Source organism: Helianthus annuus, chromosome 15 (assembly GCF_002127325.2).
Source record: "Helianthus annuus cultivar XRQ/B chromosome 15, HanXRQr2.0-SUNRISE, whole genome shotgun sequence".
NCBI lineage: Eukaryota > Viridiplantae > Streptophyta > Magnoliopsida > Asterales > Asteraceae > Helianthus > Helianthus annuus.
In genome coordinates, this window is record NC_035447.2 from 173,248,507 (window position 1) to 173,271,452 (window position 22,946).

The 22,946-nt window shown below is 40.2% G+C and overlaps 1 protein-coding gene across 1 annotated transcript; it reads left to right on the forward strand.

Moving 5' to 3' along the window:
* Nucleotides 1-265: 265 nt before the first annotated feature.
* LOC110913006 lies at nt 266-12,181 on the forward strand. Its single transcript, XM_022157865.2, has 3 exons — nt 266-1,235; nt 11,148-11,684; nt 11,927-12,181. The coding sequence occupies exons 1-3, from the start codon at nt 408-410 to the stop codon at nt 12,023-12,025; spliced, it is 1,464 nt and encodes a 487-aa protein (XP_022013557.1). The 5' UTR covers nt 266-407; the 3' UTR covers nt 12,026-12,181.
* The last annotated feature ends 10,765 nt before the right edge of the window (nt 12,182-22,946 follow it).

Consider the following 22,946-nt stretch of genomic DNA (forward strand, 5'->3'; position numbering starts at 1 on the left):
AAAAGCCTTGTTGAACATGCTCTCTAGCTGACACATCAGCTTTTCTTATGTCATTGAGATTTCTTCTTTTATAGAAAGTATAGATAGATTCAAAACTTTTATAAATTAATTTTTAAAACCTATTTTGTTTTGTGCATTTGTGCAAAGACTTCTAAGGCATTCTTGTTTCAAAAAGTTTAAAAAGTAGTTACCGGCCCAAAACCTACTCCGGTTCAGTCAAAGACACGTGTCTTCAATCGCTATTTTTAATCTATTTTATAGTCTCATGTTCTTCAGAAGCTTTCTGTTCTCTGTGCGTTTCTTCTTAAAATCCCCCAAAATAAACCTACCGATCCCACTTATAAAACACCAAACCCTAACCTCGTTTCAATCGTACGAGGAAAATCCAAGCTTTCCTCGACGAGATTATGAACCATGTTCGAGAAATCACAAATTATTTCCACTACAAAAACAGTGAAGCCGTAACAAAATCACTAAAACTAACCCTCCTCGTCTTCTTAATTTTCTCGATCTCATTCGTCGTTCTGTCCACTTTACTCGGCCCACCGTCTCGGTGGGCCGCCGCGTCTCCAGGGTGTCTTCTCAACACCCCGGAAACGACCTCCGAACCACCCGATCCCTCCCCATCAGTAACCGACCCGCCTACCGAAATCTCACATGTGTTGTTTGGTATAGGCGGGTCGGTTCGCACGTGGAGGGATCGGAAGCGGTACTCGGAGCTCTGGTGGCAACCGAACGTCACCCGCGGGTTTGTCTGGTTAGACGAAAACCCCGACCCGGAACTGTTCTCCCACCCGGGCTCGCTTCCGTACAAGGTCTCGGAAGACGTAACCCGGGTGAAAAATGCCGGGTCCGGACCCGCGGTCCGAATTGCGAGGATTGTATTGGAGTTGTTTAAACTTGGGTTACCGGATGTGAGGTGGTTTGTGATGGGTGATGATGATACGGTGTTTTTTGTGGAGAATTTGGTTTCGGTGTTGTCGAGGTATGATCATCGGAAGATGTACTACGTTGGTGGGTGTTCGGAGAGTGTTGAACAGAATGTTATGCACTCGTACGGTATGGCATTTGGCGGTGGTGGATTCGCCGTGAGTTATCCGTTGGCTGAACAGATGGCTCGGATTTTCGACACGTGTCTCGGTCGGTACAGTTACTTCTACGGTTCTGATCAAAGGGTGTGGGCTTGTGTGACCGAACTTGGCGTTTCCTTAACGAAAGAACGTGGGTTCCACCAGGTAATTTTGATGGTCGTTGTGGGTATTTTTGTAAATTGGCACTTGTTGTTGAAATCATTGTGTTTTACTTTTAAAGTAAGTAATTAAAGGGTATAGTGGTCGGATCGATTTGGGGAACAGGGTGAAAATCATCAATGATAGGAACTTGGATATATATTTATGTGACTAAATCAAAGTAGCATCTTTTTTTTAACAACCAACAAATGCCCGATCATCCGGGTAAATTTGATGGCAACAGCCACCCATGCTCGTGAATTTAGACGGTGCTGATGATCCGACTTGTCACCGTTTCAGATAAATGTTAAACGGTTTTATGTTTTGATTTTGGTATATTGTATTTATTAAAAATAAAATGTGAAGCTTGAAATGTAAAAAATATGAGGTTAGAAATGGAAGAAAATATGATTTGGAAAAAAATTAATAAAATTACCGTTATTTTTATTATTAATTTCATATACACCCTTATAAAGTTTAAAAATTTCATATAGACCAAACGAAAACTAAAAATATCATATATGTCTTTGCAAAGTAGTTAAAATATCTAATATACTCAATTTATTAAAAACAATCTAATAAATGATCATTTTACCCTTATTTTTATTACTTCAAGTTTTCATATATGTTTATCTTTTAACTTCATATTTTTATATAACAAACTTTTAGCTTAAATTTATTTTTACCCATTTTTATTTTTTTACCAATAAATACCAGTATACTCTATATATAATATTAAGCTAAATAAATTATGCTAGTAATGAGTATATATAATATTTGATGTTAAAGGTCATGTATATATGAGTTTCAAAGTTTTAGAAAAATAAGGGTGAAATTGTCATTTATTAAATTGTTTTTATTGAATAGAGTATTATGATATTTCATCTACTTTGTAATTGTATATATGATATATATAGTTTTGCATGGATATATATGATGAGGAAGGTTAACGTACATTACGGCTTAACGTACATCACGTACGACAGGTAATTACGCACGTTCATTTTAAAATCACGCACGTTATAACTCAAAAATCCAAAATCACGCATGTTGAAACACAATAATCACGCATACTGAAAACATTAATCACGCATGTTATATAACAAATCACGCACGTTGTTGTACGTGAAGTATGTTAAGCCGTAATGTACGATATACTTTTTCTATATATGATATTTTCCATGTCTTTAGAGATATATATAAAATTACCTTTTATTATTGGGTTTAGATTTTTGAAAATAAACTCAATTAACCGAAAACTGAGTAACCTATTCGGTCATATTTTAGATTTGAGATGGTTAGAAATATAGAACAAGGAACATGGTGAAACATAGAATATGATGTATGAATTGTAGGAACCGTTCGCATAAATTAAATAAAATAAACAAATTTTATTACTGATTACAATACAAAGAAAGCAGAAAAAGAAACAATACTATTACAACTGAAAAATCCAAAATACAAGAAAGGTGTAGAAGCAGAATTTGACTGAGGCACGTGTTCAACACGCTTCCCTTAAAACAAATTCCGAGTCTCCCAAGAGTACTCGTTTTGTTTCCCAGGGTACAACAGCCGGAGCAGCGTACTGCCGGAGAAAGCCTACAACCCGAAGGCTACCTTGAAGAATGCTGGAGAAGATCTTAATTTTTGTAGAGAGAAAGTTGATTGCTGTTGTTGTTGCTGGTTTTTTTTTCTGAAGTGGGTATGGAGCTGTATTTATACAGCTCCTAGGTTGAAACAGTCAAAATGAATTAAATGAGAGGTTTAAATTGCATTAAACGTCTTCAATGCAATTTAATACGTCATTTAATTCTCAGTCAAAGCCTATTAACTCGTCAGTTACGAAGCTGGACTGAAACTGCCCTGTCATTCAATGCTGGAAGCTTCTGCGCGCGCGCGCGCCCATGCGCGGTGCGCCATGCGGCGTGCGGCCTCTTGGCTCACTGTCGTGCGGCGTGCGGCCTCTTGGCTCACTGCCGTGCGGCGTGCGGCCTCTTGGCTCACTGCCATGCGGCGGTGCGGCCTCTTGGCTCACTGCCGTGCGCGGTGCGGCGGTGCGGCTCAAGTCCGTCCATGCGGCGTGCGGCGGTGCAGCTCAAGTCCGTCCATGCGGCGTGCGGCGGTGCAGCTCAAGTCCGTCCATGCGGCGGTGCGGCGTGCGCCACGTCACCTTGTGAGTCTATACATGCGCGCCACACAGTCGCGCCGTATTGGCTCACTCTGGTGCGCCGCGCACGGCACAGCAGAACCCATGCACCATGCGCCCAACCGCGCGCCTCGTGTACCCGCGCGCGCATGCGCATGACTGCCACGTCATGCGCCGCATCACCTACCACTTGGTCCTTGCAACCCTTGTGCTTCACCACGCGCGCGCGGTCAAAAATACAAAGGCGGCTCTCGGCGATGCGAGCGTGCGAAGTGCAAAGTGCGCCATCAAAGCGCCACATTGCGCCTCATCGCCCACGCCACGCGCGCGCGCGCGAGCATGTGCGAGTGCGAGTGCGAGTGCGAGTTAGGGTGCTCCGCACCCTTCGCGAGGACACTAGAGTGTGCTTCCATGAAACAATAAGGATGGAGAGTTCCACCTTAAATACCCATTTAAGTTCCATCTCTCCTCCTATGTGGGACAAGGTGCTACTTTCCCTTTAGTTTCAACATTGAATGTTCCAAACACCCAACTTTGAGCATCGATATCTCATTCATCTTAGCTCGGTTTTGGACGCGGTTTAGTTCGTTGCGAAGCTCTTCCAACATAGAACACAAACCCACAAATAAATACATAAAACCCGCTCATTTTATTATATTTATTTCTAGTCCAAAATAGGAAAAAATTATTTTCCTATATTTGTGAAAAATGCTATTTTCACCTATTTTTCCAACAATCCCCCACATGAAAAATGCTATTTTCATCAAATTTCCAACAATCCCCCACATGTATGGAAATGGATCTTTTCCTTACACTTTTCAGAGATAAACTTCGACAGTTGAGTATTGCAAGATAGGTAGGTTGAAGCCTTTGAACCTTCTTTTGTGAAGCGCACTTAGCTTACTAGCGGTGTGTAGACGCGATGTCCTTGAACATACCCCCCTTTGTGTAAACGACAATACACTTCACACAATACTCTCCCTGGTTTGGCCAACTCCTCATTGTCGTGTCCTATTATGGTCCTGGAACACTGGCCTGGTTCTGCGAGAGCTCTAGGATTTGCGCACCCCACAAATCCATTTGAAGCGACCCCACTTCTCTCTAACATAGGTGATTCCCATGAATCATTAAAAGCATCATGGTTATTTGATTTCCCGAAATCATTAACCTTAATATGCTTAACCTCACTTCATGTCACTGATTGGAATGGACTAGGAAGTATATGTAACTCCCTTTTATTTAGTTTGGGGTACTCCCCCACAGTGACTCCGTTTTGGTAATATGATTAAGTTGTCCTATTGAACTTAGATCTTGGGATCTCCAGTCAACTAAGTTAGGTTTCCCTCATATTCCCATTAACCACGGGCTTTAGTCCCATTCCTCTTGACGACGTTTCTACTAACTCTCTGCTTAAGCCTTTTGTAAACGGGTCCGCAATGTTATCCGCTGATCTCACATAATCAATTGTGATAACACCCGTTGAGAGTAGTTGTCGTATCGTGTTATGTCTACGTCGCATATGCCTTGATCTGCCATTGTACATCAAGCTTTGAGCTCTACCAATCGCTGATTGGCTATCACAATGTACACATATGGCTGGCAAAGGCTTTGGCCATCTTGGAATATCTTCCACGAATTGACGTAGCCATTCCGCCTCCTCGCCTGACTTATCCAAGGCGATAAATTCAGATTCCATTGTGGATCTCGCTATGACCGTTTGCTTAGAAGACTTCCAAGCAATAGCAGCTCCTCCAAGTGTAAACACGTAACCACTTGTTGATTTGGAATCTTTATTATCCGATATCCAGTTTGCATCAGTGTATCCTTCGATCACTGCTGGTTGTCGGGTATAATGCAGTCCATAGTCTCTTGTGTATCGTATGTATCTAAGCACCCTCGTGATAGCCTTCCAATGATCCGCGCACGGATTGCTGGTGTATCTACTTAGCCTACTCACCGCGTAAGCCAAGTCGGGTCTAGTACATGTCATTAGATACATTAGACTGCCTATAATTCTTGAATACTCTAACTGAGCAACTCCATCTCCTTTATTCTTCTTGAGATGTTGGGAGGTATCAACTGGAGTTCGAGCGACACTCGTATCTCCCGAGTTGAATTTTTCAAGAATTTTATCCACATAGTGAGATTGACTTAACACAAGACCTTCTTGGGTTCTTATGATCTTTACTCCAAGAATCACATCCGCTAACCCCATGTCTTTCATGTCAAATCTCGCTTTCAACATGCTTTTAGTAGCTTTGATAATTTTATCATTACTCCCAATGATAAGCATATCGTCTACATAAAGGCATAAGATGACATAACCTTCATTTGTGTCTTTGAAATAAACACATTTGTCGCACTCATTTATTTTGAAACCATTGTCAATCATGACATGATCAAACTTTTGGTGCCATTGTTTTGGTGCTTGCTTCAAGCCATACAAAGACTTGACGAGTTTACATACTTTACCCTCTTGACCTGGGGCGGAGAAACCTTCAGGTTGCTCCATGTAAATTTCTTCTTCTAAATCGCCATTTAGAAATGCGGTTTTAACGTCCATTTGGTGAACTTCCAAATTTCTTAAAGCCGCTATAGCAAGAACCAATCTAATCGAGGTTATGCGCGTCACAGGCGAGTAGGTATCAAAGTAATCTAGACCTTCCTTTTGTCTAAATCCTTTAATCACCAACCTAGCCTTGTACTTATCAATACTTCCATCAGTTTTCATCTTCCTTTTGAATATCCAACGATATCCAAGTGGTTTGCAACCAGGTGGAAGATCTACTAACTCCCAAGTATGATTTTGCAATATAGAATCTATTTCATTTCTTATTGCTTCTTTCCATTGAGGTCCTTCTGAAGAGGAAACCGCTTCGCGATATGTATTGGGCTCGCCCTCAACCATATAGCTAACGAAGTCTGGACCGAAGGATTTTTCAACCCTTGGCCTTTTACTTCGCCTACGATCGGTTTCTTCAACCTCAGGTTGTTCATGTGTCTTATCATGAACCACCTCATCAACTGGTGTAGATGAACTTTCACCTACTTCAAAATTGGGTGTTGATGACGTTGCATGTGTTTGTCTTCTCAAAGGAAACACATTTTCAAAGTAAGACACAACGTTAGAATTCACCTCCATAATAGTGTTTACGTGTACATCAGGATTCTTGGACTCATGTACAAGAAAGCGATGTGCACTACTTTGATGTGCATACCCAATAAATATGCAATCAACAGTTTTGGGTCCTATCCTAAGAGCCTTAGGAGGTGGTACAGTCACCTTTGCTAGGCACCCCCACACTTTCAAGTATTTGTATGAAGGTTTCTTCCTTTTCCATAACTCATATGGAGTTTCGTCTCTCTTTTTGAGTGGTATCCTGTTCAAAAGATAATTAGCCGAGAGAATGGCTTCCCCCCACAGTTCGTGGCTCACCCCAGAACTTATCAACATGGCGTTCATCATTTCTTTCAATGTGCGGTTCTTTCGTTCCGCCACGCCATTTGATTGTGGAGAGTAAGGAGGTGTACACTCATGTACAATGCCACTTTTTGCGCATAATTCCGCAAAAGGTGCAACATATTCGCCTCCTCGATCGCTTCGCAAAACTTTTATCTTCTTTTGAAGTTGATTCTCAACTTCATTTTTATACAAGATAAATTTACTTATTGCTTCATCTTTACTTTTTAGTAAATATACATAGCAATATTTAGTACTATCGTCAATAAACGTGATGAAGTACTTATTTCCACCTGTTGTGGGTACCGCTTTTAAATCACAAATATCAGTGTGAATTAAATCAAGGGGTTCGGTTATTCGTTCAACCGATTTTGATGATGTTCTTGTAAGTTTGGATTCAACGCATGTTTCACATTTATAGTGTGAATCAATATGGAATGTTGGTATACAATTTAAATTGATTAAACGGCGTATTGAATTAAAATTTACGTGACCTAATCTACCATGCCATTTATTCGATTCAGAAAACTCAAGCATATAAGTAGAAGTAGTAGCAATTTTATTCATGTTCTTGACAGCCATTACATTCAATTTGAACATTCCATTTTGGGCATAACCCTTGCCTACATACGTTCCTCGTTTAGTTAGTACAAATTGATCGCTCTCAAAAACTAAACGAAATCCAAACTTGTTAAGCAACCATCCCGAGACTAGATTCTTTCGCAAGTCTGGGACATACAACACGTTGCTTAGAGTGAGCTCCTTCCCCGAAGTCCACTTCAAGATCACCGTTCCTTCACCCATGATGTCAGCGGTGGCTGCATTTCCCATATACAGCTTCTCTTCTCCCGAAAGCGCCTTGAAGGTGGTAAAGAGACTTTTGTCTGCACAAACGTGACGGGTCGCGCCCGTATCAACCCACCAACCTTTTGGAGTGTTGGTCACAGTATTGACCTCATCCATCATTGCGCTTTTGTCGGAAATCATTGCCACCAAAGGCATTCCGTCTTCATCCACCATGTGCGCACGCTCACGCTTTGGTTTCTTGCATTGGTTAGCCCGATGCCCCGGCTCGTCACAGTTGTAACAAGTCCCTTGGAACGTTTGAGGTTTCTTTTTCACAACCCCTTTCTTCGGTCCAAGGTTGCTAGCCTTTGCTTTCCCTTTTCCTTTGTCCTTTTTCCCCTTGCTCTTCGCGCCCTTTGAGGATTGCCCATGCTCAACCAGATTTGCGCTAGCACTAGGCTGCACAAGGCTGTTTTTTAGGGCGATCCTATTCTCCTCTTCTATACGAAGACGAAGAACAAGGTCCTCCACCGACATTTCCTTCCGCTTGTGTTTAAGATAATTCTTAAAATCCAACCAAGCAGGAGGTAATTTCTCAATCATGGCTGCCACTTGAAATGTCTCGCTAAGTATCATTCCCTCGGCATGGATGTCATTTAGTATAATTTGCAACTCTTGGACTTGATTCATAACCGGCTTGTTATCAACCATTTTGAAGTCCAAGAAACGGGCGACAACAAATTTCTTTGTTCCCGCATCCTCCGTTTTGTACTTTTTCTCCAAGGACTCCCATAATTCTTTGGAAGTCTTGATATTATAGTACACATTATACAAAGCATCCGAGAGACCGTTGAGTACATAGCCTCGACATATGAAATCCGAATGCTTCCACGCATCTACCGCGCTCAGAGCCTGAGCGTCGGTCTCCCCTTCCGCAGGTTGGGGAGCGGTTTCCGTCAAGAACCTCGCAAGGTTCATGGTGGTCAAGTAGAAGAACATCTTCTGTTGCCACCGCTTGAAGTGTAGACCCGAGAACTTCTCAGGTCTTTCAGCATGATTTGCCACTGTGGACGCTCCCACAGTGTTGGCAGGGGTTCCAACTACAACATTCGTATTGTTGTTGTTTGAGGTCGACATTCTGAAAAAATTAAAATTAAAATTTTTAGTCAAAAAATTCTGATTTACGCACAAACCAGAAGGAAACTACTAAATTTTAATTTTACCACAATTTACTGTTTTGGCTTCTAAGTCCAACTTTGAAGACCAAAAAACAGAAATTTTATAAATTTTAGAACTTACTGATTGGCTTCTAAGTCCAACTTTGAAGACCAAATCAGAAAGTTTTAGCAAATTTAGGACAAGTTTAAATGTAACCAAAAATAGTTTTCAACCAAAGTCGCTCCTTTGAAGATGAAAACTAAAAAAAATCTGTTTTTAAAACACAAACTGAGTGAAATCAAAACTGGTTTGAATCACAAACAGAAAGGTTTTGATTACACGAACGGTTTTAAAAAATTTGTTTTAAGATTGTAGGAACCGTTCGCATAAATTAAATAAAATAAACAAATTTTATTACTGATTACAATACAAAGAAAGCAGAAAAAGAAACAATACTATTACAACTGAAAAATCCAAAATACAAGAAAGGTGTAGAAGCAGAATTTGACTGAGGCACGTGTTCAACACGCTTCCCTTAAAACAAATTCCGAGTCTCCCAAGAGTACTCGTTTTGTTTCCCAGGGTACAACAGCCGGAGCAGCGTACTGCCGGAGAAAGCCTACAACCCGAAGGCTACCTTGAAGAATGCTGGAGAAGATCTTAATTTTTGTAGAGAGAAAGTTGATTGCTGTTGTTGTTGCTGGTTTTTTTTTCTGAAGTGGGTATGGAGCTGTATTTATACAGCTCCTAGGTTGAAACAGTCAAAATGAATTAAATGAGAGGTTTAAATTGCATTAAACGTCTTCAATGCAATTTAATACGTCATTTAATTCTCAGTCAAAGCCTATTAACTCGTCAGTTACGAAGCTGGACTGAAACTGCCCTGTCATTCAATGCTGGAAGCTTCTGCGCGCGCGCGCGCCCATGCGCGGTGCGCCATGCGGCGTGCGGCCTCTTGGCTCACTGTCGTGCGGCGTGCGGCCTCTTGGCTCACTGCCGTGCGGCGTGCGGCCTCTTGGCTCACTGCCATGCGGCGGTGCGGCCTCTTGGCTCACTGCCGTGCGCGGTGCGGCGGTGCGGCTCAAGTCCGTCCATGCGGCGTGCGGCGGTGCAGCTCAAGTCCGTCCATGCGGCGTGCGGCGGTGCAGCTCAAGTCCGTCCATGCGGCGGTGCGGCGTGCGCCACGTCACCTTGTGAGTCTATACATGCGCGCCACACAGTCGCGCCGTATTGGCTCACTCTGGTGCGCCGCGCACGGCACAGCAGAACCCATGCACCATGCGCCCAACCGCGCGCCTCGTGTACCCGCGCGCGCATGCGCATGACTGCCACGTCATGCGCCGCATCACCTACCACTTGGTCCTTGCAACCCTTGTGCTTCACCACGCGCGCGCGGTCAAAAATACAAAGGCGGCTCTCGGCGATGCGAGCGTGCGAAGTGCAAAGTGCGCCATCAAAGCGCCACATTGCGCCTCATCGCCCACGCCACGCGCGCGCGCGCGAGCATGTGCGAGTGCGAGTGCGAGTGCGAGTTAGGGTGCTCCGCACCCTTCGCGAGGACACTAGAGTGTGCTTCCATGAAACAATAAGGATGGAGAGTTCCACCTTAAATACCCATTTAAGTTCCATCTCTCCTCCTATGTGGGACAAGGTGCTACTTTCCCTTTAGTTTCAACATTGAATGTTCCAAACACCCAACTTTGAGCATCGATATCTCATTCATCTTAGCTCGGTTTTGGACGCGGTTTAGTTCGTTGCGAAGCTCTTCCAACATAGAACACAAACCCACAAATAAATACATAAAACCCGCTCATTTTATTATATTTATTTCTAGTCCAAAATAGGAAAAAAATTATTTTCCTATATTTGTGAAAAATGCTATTTTCACCTATTTTTCCAACATGAATGTATCCAATGTGATGTCGGGACATCTGTCGTATTGAAGCATGGTTACGTGTCGTCAATCTAGGAATCATTGTTTTGTTTTGTCAAAGGAACCTTTACCTAACTATCAACAATATTTAATTCTAAGTTGAATATATAATTATTATATAAATCATGGTTACGTGTTGTCAATCTAAGAATCCTCGTTTCGTCTAAATTCTTTACTTTTTATTTTTTTTATAAAATGAGTACAACTTTTTTAAAAGGGTTGTACAAAATGTCAATTATAAAAATGGTATGTGTTACAGCTTTGGAGGCAGGAGTTATTAAAGTGGTCCCATGTACTATATTAATAAATACATTCATGCCTATACGTGTCCTCATTTCCACACTTCACATATTTTTTTTATAACATTCCAAATTTACCCCTGGTAGTTTAAGTGAAATGACGAAAATGTCCTTATGGTTGTTATGGTTGTTACAGTTGGATGTTAGGGGAGATGCTTATGGTCTACTAGCAGCACACCCTTTGACACCACTGGTGTCATTGCATCACCTAGACTATATCAAACCATTATTACCGAACCGGACCAAGTACGAGTCGTTGAACACCCTCATCCAAACCTACCGGCGTGACCCACCTCGAGCCATGCAACAGTCGTTTTGCTTCTACAACACATGGTGGCACAAATGGTCCATTTCGGTCTCATGGGGTTACACGGTTCAGATCTATCGGTCTTTGTTGATGCCTCATGAGCTTCAAACGCCATTGCAAACGTTCCTCACGTGGAGGAGCTGGAAAAATGGGCCGTTCACGTTTAATACACGGCCCTTGTCCACCAACCCGTGTGAAGTTCCAGCGACTTACTTCATTAGCCGGGTTCAGGACAAGGGAAATGACACCGTGACCACGTATGTACGACATGATTCGGCCAAGAAATGCAAGAAGGGCGATTATCCACACACAATTGAGACGGTTGTGGTGTTGGCATCAAAGATGAACCCTAACTATTGGATTGAGGTAAACATTATTCATCTCAGGGGCGGAACCAGGGGGTCAAGCGGGTGTGTACGGAAATTTGTTGAATTTTTTAAAACATAAAATTTAAATTTTTTAACGAAAAATAAAAAAAACATGAGTTGGATTCTCGTTCCGTCACTCTTGATCCTTAAGATGACTGACTAATAAGTTTTGGTTCCGTTAGTGTTGATCCTAGTGACATATTTTGGGGGGACTATAACGACAAGTGGTAAAATGTGCAGGGGCCGAGGAGACAATGTTGCGAGATCAAGGGGTGGAAGTATAATAGTATGGAAGTAAGAGTTAGGAGTTGTAAAGATGGAGAGACTATCACTAGTTAGAATGTTAGTAGTCTTGGTGTTTATATGAGGTGTTCCTTTTTACCTTCCGGTTGTTGGAATGGTTATATATGCGGGTATAATGCAACCTTTGTTGCACATATATTATATGCAAGTGTTTGCTTCCAAAATGTTATTTTTAATTCGAGTTAAATGTCATTTTAGTCTATGTGGTTTGGGCCATTTTACTAGTTTAGTACAAAGGTTTCATTTTTCGTTTTTCGTTTGTGACCCAAATCATATGGACTAAAATGACATTTAAATCTTTTAATTTATATCTAAAATGGGTTTGTGTTTCCATTTTCAAAGTCACACAATTGTTGGAAAGGCTAGCATAATGTTTGCCTGTTAGTAACGGATCCAGGATTTTTTTGTCAGTTTTGATAATATAACATCTTGGACAAAAGCCGGTTGGATGAAATGGATCAATAGTGGGTCGGTTAAGATAGATCAAAGTACAATGTATGCAATTAAGATGCGTAACAATTATGAATCAAAAAGAAATTTAACATAGTTATTGTATCACAACCAATGCTTGTCAATTAAATAAGTTGAGTTGCTGATATGTAAATTTCATTTTTTTGTTTCTTCTTTATCACTTTGTGATGCGTAACAAGGAAAGATTATTTCTTCATCATTATACTCGGTAAATCCCATTAATAGCAAAGTTAAGATAGTCAGCTAGGGTTTAAGGAGGGTAAGATGTAGACAACCTTACCTCTACCCTGTGGGAATTTAAAGGTTGCTTCTGGTGAGACTCCCAGCTCGATAGTAGTTTTGCATCAAGCCTTGGATATAAGACACATAACACTCATCAATTAGGACAAAGGCCGATTAATGCATGTACCCCCTTGTCTTTCGGCTATCAACACCACTACACGATACATGATTAACTGTCCCCTGTTTTAGCGTTATTTTCCAGAAATTAGTAAATAATCTTAAAATTAAATTATTGCAATTTCACTTTTGCTCACAATGGTCCGCACATATATAAATTATATGCACATACCGGAAGTGGGGCGTAAAAGTAATATAACTATAGGACCAATGTATTAAATATAAACGTAAGCCCGAGGTCTTATTAAAAATACAAATACATTTTCAAACATCTACCAAGGTTTTTATTTATAGTCCTTGGTTTCTAATAAAATCCGCCGTTAAAAATATATTTAGTCTAAAAATATAAAGATATCTTGTAACTCTTTTTTCTTTGCAAACCGTTTGACCAAGTATATATTGTTAAAAGTTCTTGAAGAGTGACAACAGGTTAAAGTGAATAGTAAATTAGCAATATCGTAAAAATCACTCAAATTGCTATCTAGTTAAACATCAATTTTCTCATTTGATGCATTCTCAAAGTTGTTGAAATGTTCTCAACTTCTCAATACTTGGAATAAATCATAGTGATCAAAACAATAGTCTCAAAAGCAGATTAAAAAAAAAAAAACTCAATATTAACAATGACGACGGGCTAATGGATTGCTCCATTTACCCGTCTTGGGCTATTACCATGCAGGCCCAGCAGATAAGGCCCAAAAAGCAGTTTAACTTGCCCACTAAGGTTTTCTTTATATGAAAACGGGCGGGAAGGAAAAGATCAGAAAACACAGGGCTGCATTTAATGCATGACATAAAGAGGATCTTTTGGCTGGCACTGTACTTCTTAGCCGAAAACATTAAATGATAAGGAAATCTTACCGTTGGGGGTCAGACACGTGTCTGAGCCCCCCGAAGATCGACAGAATCCGTTTGATCATCTCACTGATATCCCACATGTGAGATAAGGTCTCTCAATTATATAAGGAAGAGAGGAGACGATCAAGGAGGCAGGTCGAAGGTATCACTAAATGCTCCCACATTTATTCCGACAATTATTCTCATACAATAAATACACACACATATTTATTAGATTCACACCATTGAGATATATTCCGGTGATCACGCTCATCGGATAAGCTTCTCATCCTCTCCGGCAAGTTACTTATTCTCACGCCGGAGCTTGGTTACGGATCCCCCCCCCCCCCCCCGGGCTCTCCATAACGAGGGTAACAGTTTACTTTTTTGTAGCAACGAGAGCTGGGATATTCCGACGTCAGCGAAGACCCTTTAAACGTCAAGAGAGATTTAGGTATTCGACAAACAAGATGTGGCCTGATAAACATACTCAATAGTCTCAATAGCAAAAAAAAAAAAAAAAAAAGAAACAACAGAGATTTGGGTATTCGACAAACAAGATGTGGCCTGATAAACATACTCAATAGTCTCAATAGCAAAAAAGAACAAAAAAGAAAGAAAGAAAAACCTCAATAGCAAAGTTCGAACATGTTTACTAGCTTTTTGCGGTTTCAAGCCTTTATAGTATAAAGTTTAGGCTTATTGGATTTTATTACCCCTAATTATTGGCTATTTGCCACTGTCACCCCCAACTATCACTTTGACGCCTGACACCCCCAACTTAACACTTAGTGTGTTCTGTCACCACGTCGTTAACTGATCACCAACTTTTGATTCTGTTACTATATATTTGGGGTGTCCTAAGATCCCTAAAACCTTCCTAAGATCCCTATGACACCCCTAAAAGTATAGTAACGGGATCTAAAGTCAGTGATCAATTAACGCTTTGGTGACAGAACACAGTAAGTGTTAACTTGGGGGTGACGGACTTCAAAGTGATAGTTGGGGGTGGCAGCGGCCAATAGCCAATAATTTGGGATGATAAAATCCAATAACCCTAAAGTTTATACTATCTAAGACCACCCATAATGGTTAATGCTTTTTAAGGAGTATTTTCTGCTACATCGGGATCATAACGTCCCTTCAAAAAATATAAAATGGTTAACGTCCCTTAATGTCCTAATTATTACTTTCCATTTTTTTCGCCTCATGTGATTATACTAGAAACGCCTATCCCTCTTCATACCCCTATTACCCATAGCCTAATTAAAATTTAATAGCAGTTAAAAATCATGGTAGGATTGTTTTTGTCAATTAAATAAGTTGAGTTGCTGGTATGTTAATTTCATTCTTTTTCTCTTCTCTATCACTTTTGTGTTACTTAACAATGAAACACTAATATAGCTAAATACACCTATGTATTAAATGCAGACATAAGCTCGAGGTCTTATTAAAAATACAAATACATTTTTTAACATCTACCAAGGTCTTATTAAAGATACACCTGTATGAATGTGTGTTCAATAGAACTGAGGGCTTCTGTTTAACTGGAATTATTAGTTTGTTAGGGAAGACTTACGATAGATTGAGAATTGGGCTTCACATGGGCCTTTTATTAGAATATAAAAGGGCCTGACTTATTTTGACTTAAGAGTAAACTGCAATTATATTCTTCTATGGTTTAAGCCAATTGGTACTCTGACCCCTCCTTGAAAAATATTGCAATTTACCCCCCCCCCTCCCCCAACATTGTTGTTATGTTGCAAGATTACCCCATGTTAACAGTCAACGGTTGTTTGACTGTTATAGGTAAGGGTATTTTGATAATCTTATCCCATATTTATTATTATTATTATTATTATTACAAAAATACGAATCTAGTCCAGGTTACACCATCATCATGTTGAACCTTGTTCATCACCATTATCATATTCATATGCTTTTTAATGAACCACTAACTGTCACACCCCAACCGATGACGGAAACATTGAGGTGAGACACTGAGCGAAACAGATTGTCCAGGAGAATCCATAACAACTAAAATTACCAAATATTTAACGTCATGTCCCATACCATAACATATCAAGTAAAACAGTTATTACATACATAGTTTCTCAAAGACAATAACATTGTTCCGACAACTCAAATTTATTTCGTTTGTTTCTAGACTCCCCTAGCTTGATTCCACAGAAGCAAAGCATAGCAAGCATCCTAAACACCTGTCATATACGTTAAAATATGTTAATACACATAGTGTAAAGGTGAGCATACAAGTTTAATCGTATAATAGTAGCGAAAGCGATTTACGCATAACCAGCATGTAACACATAGATATGTGAAGCTAGCAGGTTATCGACAATGAAAAAAAGAATGACTCACATTGCAAGTTTAACTGGATAGAACTTTGCCTACTGATTTAGCCTTGTAACCTAGTTAAATAACAATGCACACGAAACTAGGCCAGTAACTTAATACAACATGTACGATAAACTCACAAAATCAAAACCCTCACGACGAATGACAAAGTATAGCCCGAATTCGGGCAGCACTTAAACATCCATCGGATCGGTTTCAATCGATCGGACATTGTATCGTAGCAGTGTTCGAGTTAATACCCTGTACTCGTAGCAGCGTTTCCCTATGCAAAATACGCGGCCCGCGCGGGCCACCTAGTCTACGATTAGTGCTAGCGTGTCACAGGTAGGTTCGCCACGTGGCCTGAACACTTGTCCGGTGATCTTTGATCTGTCGCAGCCCGCGTAGACTATTCTTAAGTCTTACGCGGCCCGCGAGCGGCCAGAAAATCCAAATTTCTTGATTTTTGTTATGGATTAGGGTTTTAGGGGTCCGAGATACTACTTACGGGTCGTTTTGGGACATTTTTGCAGGTCCTTACATCCTCCCCACCTTATTTAAATCTCGTCCTTGAGATTTACTGAAATAAGTGAGGATACTTTCGCTTCATTTCCGATTCCAGTTCCCACGTGTACTCAGGTCCTCTTTTCGAATCCCACTTGACTTTAACTAGTACTAGTCTTTTGTGCTTGAGAAACTTGACCTTTCTGTCTTCTATTTGGAGTGGTTTTTCCACAAATTTCAACTTTTCATTTATCTCTATATCCTGAAGAGGTACTACCAGGGATTCGTCAGAGAAACATTTCTTGAGGTTGGATACATGAAATACGTCATGTACCCCGGCTAACTCTTCTGGTAGTTGTAAGCGATAGGCAACTGGTCCTATTCGCTGGATTACTGGGAATGGTCCTACGTACCTTGGACTTAACTTTCCTTTCTTTCTGAACCGAACTACCCCTTTCCAAGGAGAAACTTTTAAGAGTACCTTATCTCCGATTTGAAATTCTAATGGCTTGCGTCGATTATCTGCATAACTCTTTTGGCGATCTCGAGCAGTTTTCAGTCTTTCCTTGATTTGAGTTATCTTGTCGGTGGTTTCTTGTACAAATTCAGGACCTGATAATTGACTTTCTCCTATTTTTGCCCAACAAACTGGAGTTCTGCACTTTCGCCCATACAGTGCTTCGAATGGGGCAGCTTCAATGCTTGCATGATAACTATTGTTATAGAAGAATTCTATTAAGGGTAGGTGGTCATCTCAGTTTCCACCAAAATCTATTACACATGCCCTGAGCATGTCTTCTAGGGTTTGGATCGTCCTTTCACTTTGTCCATATGTTTGGGGATGGTATGCAGTACTTAGATTCAGTCGGGTCCCCAATGCTTCTTGGAAACTTGTCCACAAATGTGAAGTGAAACGACTATCTCTATCCGATACTATGGAGAGTGGAACTCCATGTAAGGATACTACCTCGTTTACGTATAATTTTGCTAATCTTTCCATGCTGAAAGTTTCCTTCATGGGTAGAAAATGAGCTGATTTGGTTAATCGATCGATAATTACCCAAATTGCATCATTTCCTTTCCTGGTTTTGGGCAATTTAGTAACAAAGTCCATTGTTATTAATTCCCATTTCCATACAGGCATTTCCAATTGTTGGAGTAACCCTGAAGGTTTCTGGTGCTCTGCCTTAACTTGTGAACAGGTCAGACACTTAGAGACATATCTAGCTATGTCCTTTTTCATTCCTATCCACAAGAAATTATTTCTTAAATCTTGGTACATCTTGTTGTTTCCAGGGAGCACGGTATATCTAGATTTATGGGCTTCCTCCAAAATCTTATCTCTTAAATTTCCTTGCTTAGGTACCCAAATCCTCTTCTTGTGGAATCTCCAAATTCCATCAGTTTCTTGTTCTAATTCTTTTATCCTTCCTTTCATTCCTTCAGCATCATCCTTGATTGTTGTTGCTTGAACATTCTTCAGTTGTTCCATTAAATCTAATTGTAGGTTTAATCTAAGAGCACGAACTCGCTTTTGCTTTTCATGATACTTACGACTTAGGGCATCTGCAACTACATTTGCTTTTCCTTCGTGATATTGAATATCACAGTCGTAATCACTTAAAATTTCCATCCATCTTCGTTGTCTCATGTTTAATTCTTTTTGCCCAAATATATATCTTAAACTCTTATGATCCGTATAGACAGTAAACTTACTTCCATACAGATAATGTCTCCCAAATTTTAAGGCAAAAATAATCGCTCCTAATTCTAAGTCACGAGTCGAATAATTTTCCTCGTGGTTTTTCAATTGTCTTGAAGCATACGCAATTACCTTCTTGCGTTGCATCAACACACATCCTAACCCTAACTTAGAAGCGTCACAATAAACTTCAAAATCTTCCGTTCCTTCGGGTAAGGCTAGAATTGGGGTGTTTGTTAACCTTTGTTTTAAAATCTTAAAAGCCTCCTCTTGTTTAGGCCCCCATTCAAACTTAACTAGTTTACAGGTTAGCTTAGTTAATGGTACTGCTATCTTAGAAAAATCCTTAATGAAGCGCCTATAGTACCCAGCTAATCCTAGAAAACTTCTAACTTCTGTAGCGGATTGCGGGACCTTCCAGTTTGTGATCGCCTCTATCTTGGAGGGGTCCACACGAATACCTTCGTGATTCACCATGTGTCCTAAAAATTGTACCTCCTGAAGCCAAAATTCACACTTCGAGAATTTGGCGTAAAGCTTTTCTTTTCTTAACAGGGTTAAGAGTGCATGTAAATGCTCACAATGCTCGTCTTGACTTTTGGAATAAATAAGTATATCGTCGATGAAGACGATTACGAATTTATCCAAATACGGTTTACAGATCCTATTCATCATATCCATAAATGTTGCAGGAGCATTTGTTAGTCCAAATGGCATAACCGTAAACTCGTAGTGACCATACCTAGTTCTGAAAACGGTTTTAGGTATGTCTTCTTCTTGTACCTTCAACTGATGATATCCGGAGTGTAAATCTATTTTAGAAAAATATCTAGCTCCTTGAAGTTGATCAAAAAGATCATCAATCCTAGGTAATGGGTATCGATTCTTTATTGTAACCTTGTTCAATTCCCTATAATCAATACACATACGCATTGAACCATCCTTCTTTTTTACAAACAAAACTGGAGCTCCCCAAGGAGACGAACTAGGTTGTATAAACCCTTTACTGAGCAATTCATCTAACTGCTTTTTCAGTTCTAACATTTCGGCGGGTGCCAACCGGTAGGGTGCCTTGGCTATGGGTGTCATTCCAGGAATTAGATTAATTTAAATTCTACTTCCCTATCCGGAGGTAATCGTGGTAGCTCTTCTGGAAAGACATCCGGGTATTCTGGTACTACAGGAATTTCCTTAAGTTCCTTACCCTTAGTGCTAATGATTACCGAAATCATATACACTATTCCTTGTTTTCGCTCGTAACTAGCAACTTTCATTACCGAAATGAACTTTAATGGTTTACGCGGCTTATCTACTGAGATCACAATTACTTCTCCTACGGGTGAATGAATTTCTATAGAATTCTTATCACAAAGGATTCGAGCATGGTTGGTTACTAACCAATCCATTCCTAATACGACATCGAATCCAGCTAAATTCATAGGTAACATATTTGCAGAAAATTGATGACCTGAAAGTTCTATCTTTCCTTCCCGTAGAACCTTATTTATGCTAACAGAATTTCTGTCTGCCGTTTCTACTGTATAAATCTGCCTAAGTGTGGTTAAGGGTAGCTTAAGAGCTTGGCATAAAGAAGTATTTATAAAACTTTGGTTTGCACCAGAGTCAAATAATACTTTTGCATAAATGTCGTGTACCAGAAACGTACCAGCTATTACGTCGGGAATCAGTTCGGCTTCCTGCGGGGTCAATTGGAAGGTTCTTGCGTTCTTCTTATTAGTTCCTTCAGCAGGTTTGGCCTTGTTATCTGCTGGTTTGACCAATTTAGGGCATTCTGGTCTGAAATGCCCAGCTTCTCCACAGTTTTAGCAGATCTTTAATTTCTTTTTTGCATTCCTCCTCCCGATGGCCCGAAATTTTGCAGAAATTACAATTTTCTGTACATTTTCCAAAATGTTCCTTTTTGCAATTTCATCAAAATGACGGGGTGGAAGAGGACCCAGTTCCCTTCCTCTTGAAGTTACTATTATTACCCACACGAAATCCTTGGGTAATCTTTTGCGCTAACTCCTTTTTCATGTTTTCTTCCCGAGTACGCACCAGTATGTCGGTCAAAGTATTGGCTAATTCCACCGGATCGTCGATGGTGCGGGGTCTCGCAGCTTTGACGATATCACGAATCTCGCTAATTAAACCCCAAATATAGCGAGAAATAAGCACCTGTTCTGGCGAGGCCAGGTTTGGTACAATTCTGGCATATTCGAAGAATTTCGAAGTATACCCTCGACAGTTAACATCCACCATTCGGTGGTTCAGGAACTTATTTACCATTTATTCCTTTTCATATTCGGGGCAGAATTTTCTTTCCACTAAACGCTTAAATTCTTCCCAACTCATGGCATATGCCATGTCACTTCCCTTGGCTTGCAACACCGTATTCAACCATTCCAATGCCTCTTCCTTGAAAAGCTGAGAAGCATACATGACCTTATCCTCCTCGGCACATTTACTGATTTTAATTACTGTCTCGGTCTTTTCCAACCAACGCAGTGCGGCAGTCGCCCCTTCATTGCCTGCAAATTCGACAGGTTTACAAGCAAGAAATTCTTTATAAGTGCAATCAGGTGTTGCAACTTTCATTATCTTGAGTATTAGGGCTTGAATCACATTATTATCATTGTTGTCGCCTCCATTTACCCTGTTAATAAAATTATCGTCGCGCGTGCGTTTACTGGGGTTGGCTTGCGAAGGCTCAACTGGACTTTTAACAGCAGCGGCGATTGCTGGGATAACATTAGCTATTCCCTTAGCGACGATGTTTTCTATATCTTGCTGATTTAGAAAGTGATCCTCATTATTTCGTTCAGATTGATTAACTTCGTTGACTGGTTGGTTTTCCATGTTTTCCATCTGAATAATAATTAACAATATATTTATAAATTACTGATACAAATTAAATCACAACCAAACATACTAAATCAATCACACATAATCAAGTTAACATGTATAGCCAAAATTGTCGACTTTGCGACTTTCATACTTTTATATATTAGTATGCATCGATACACACCAGTTATCTTACAAAAGTTTTATTTTGAGTTATTTTACATGATTATATTTATTTATTTATTTATTATTATATTATTATTATTAAACACATAGCCACACAATCACACAACCACAGTCAACTGGCATTTCAGAAACGACGCTCCCTCTCGTCGTATTTCCATGAGATCTGTTCCCCCACTTCTCGGATTCGATTTCCTGCGTCCACCAGTTCCTCACCATAGTGGCGGAGTTTAGCCAAGTTTTCTGTGCTCATAGGTGGGTTTGGTGCAGGCTCAGGGTCAAACTGGGGAAAATAGGCGTTGGGGTTATTCATGAAATTCTGAAATTGCCAGTCGCTTGTCCACCATTCTTCCAGCTGGCCTATAACCGGTTGGGGTTTGATAATAGGATCTGGGGTAGCAGGTTCCAAATTAACTGGGAGTTGGGTTTCAGCGGGGTAACTGAAGAGGTTTTCATCGGCAGGTCCGATGAGGTCACAATTTGCTAGTTTGCGATCCAGCACCTACAATGGTGGCATTTCCTAGGCTTGCCCGGAACTTTCCCCAATCTCTTTTCCTTCTCCCTTATCCTTCGGATCCTCAGTCTTTTTAACCTTTTGTGCAGCTGGTTTCTTCCTACGCCCACGTTTCCAGTCCAAGATTCTCCTCCTCCTTTTCGGCTTTGGTTTCTCATGCGGTTGGGCCTGGAATACTATTGGCTCTTCAGTATCAGCCTGGTAGCCAGTTAAAGTCCCGGTGGTATCCATATCGGTGCTATGGATAGTAAAGTTTCGGAGCGCCCCCAACAATTCATTCATGATGTTAGCACACATAAAGATACACACAAATTTAAGTTATTATTGTAAATTAATTTTCACAAAATCACAAAATGGCAATCAGAAAAAAAATTAAGTATTTCTAAATACTTAATTAGCTTAAGTAACGGCCCCCGACCAGGTTTTACCCGTTTCAGGAGCCGCGAGACAGAAAATCCGTGGTATTGTTTATTTTGGCAACGGAAGTTTTAATAAGATCTTTTTAAAACTGAAAATGCCAAATTATTTTATTTCACATTTTGGGACTAACCCCGTAATTTACAATAAGGGTAATTTCACTGGGAAATTACTGTTTTACAAAAACATGTTTATTTATTTTATTTACTGAGCCATTGTCTTCAAGCTGGTGGATTAACCGACACCTTTCCTGGTTCACAGTAAATCACCTGAAACATGTTTAAAAATATTTTATCAGCGGGGAAATACTGGCGAGTCATTCAAGTTTCACAAAAGACACATTGTTATAAATTTACAGCATTAAGGGTTTTTATATTTGCCCCTATCATATAATTTGTTGGTTCAGCTGTCACTCGACCGAATCTATGACTGTGGACATATCACTAACTAGGCTCGTCCACCTAAAGTGATAAATCGTTAGTAGTAATGTGCACAAAACCCCCACATACTGCCAGTAATTAAAGATTAGCAAAGACTTAATCACTGCAAAATATAACGGGAAAACATTTAGGGTTTTGTAAAGCACTTTGATAAAAAGAGAATGACTCACATTGCAAGTTTAACTGAATAGAACTTTGCCTACTGATTTAGCCTTGTAACCTAGTTAAATAACAATGCACACGAAACTAGGTCAGTAACTTAATACAACATTTACGATAAACTCACGAAAT

Excerpts from the sequence above, each read along its gene's own strand:
- LOC110913006 (XM_022157865.2), top strand. The coding sequence starts at position 408 with ATGAACCATGTTCGAGAAATCACAAATTATTTCCACTACAAAAACAGT. Across the intron at positions 1,236-11,147 it reads AAGAACGTGGGTTCCACCAG|TTGGATGTTAGGGGAGATGC; the intron begins GTAATTTTGATG and ends TGGTTGTTACAG. Across the intron at positions 11,685-11,926 it reads ACCCTAACTATTGGATTGAG|GGGCCGAGGAGACAATGTTG; the intron begins GTAAACATTATT and ends TAAAATGTGCAG.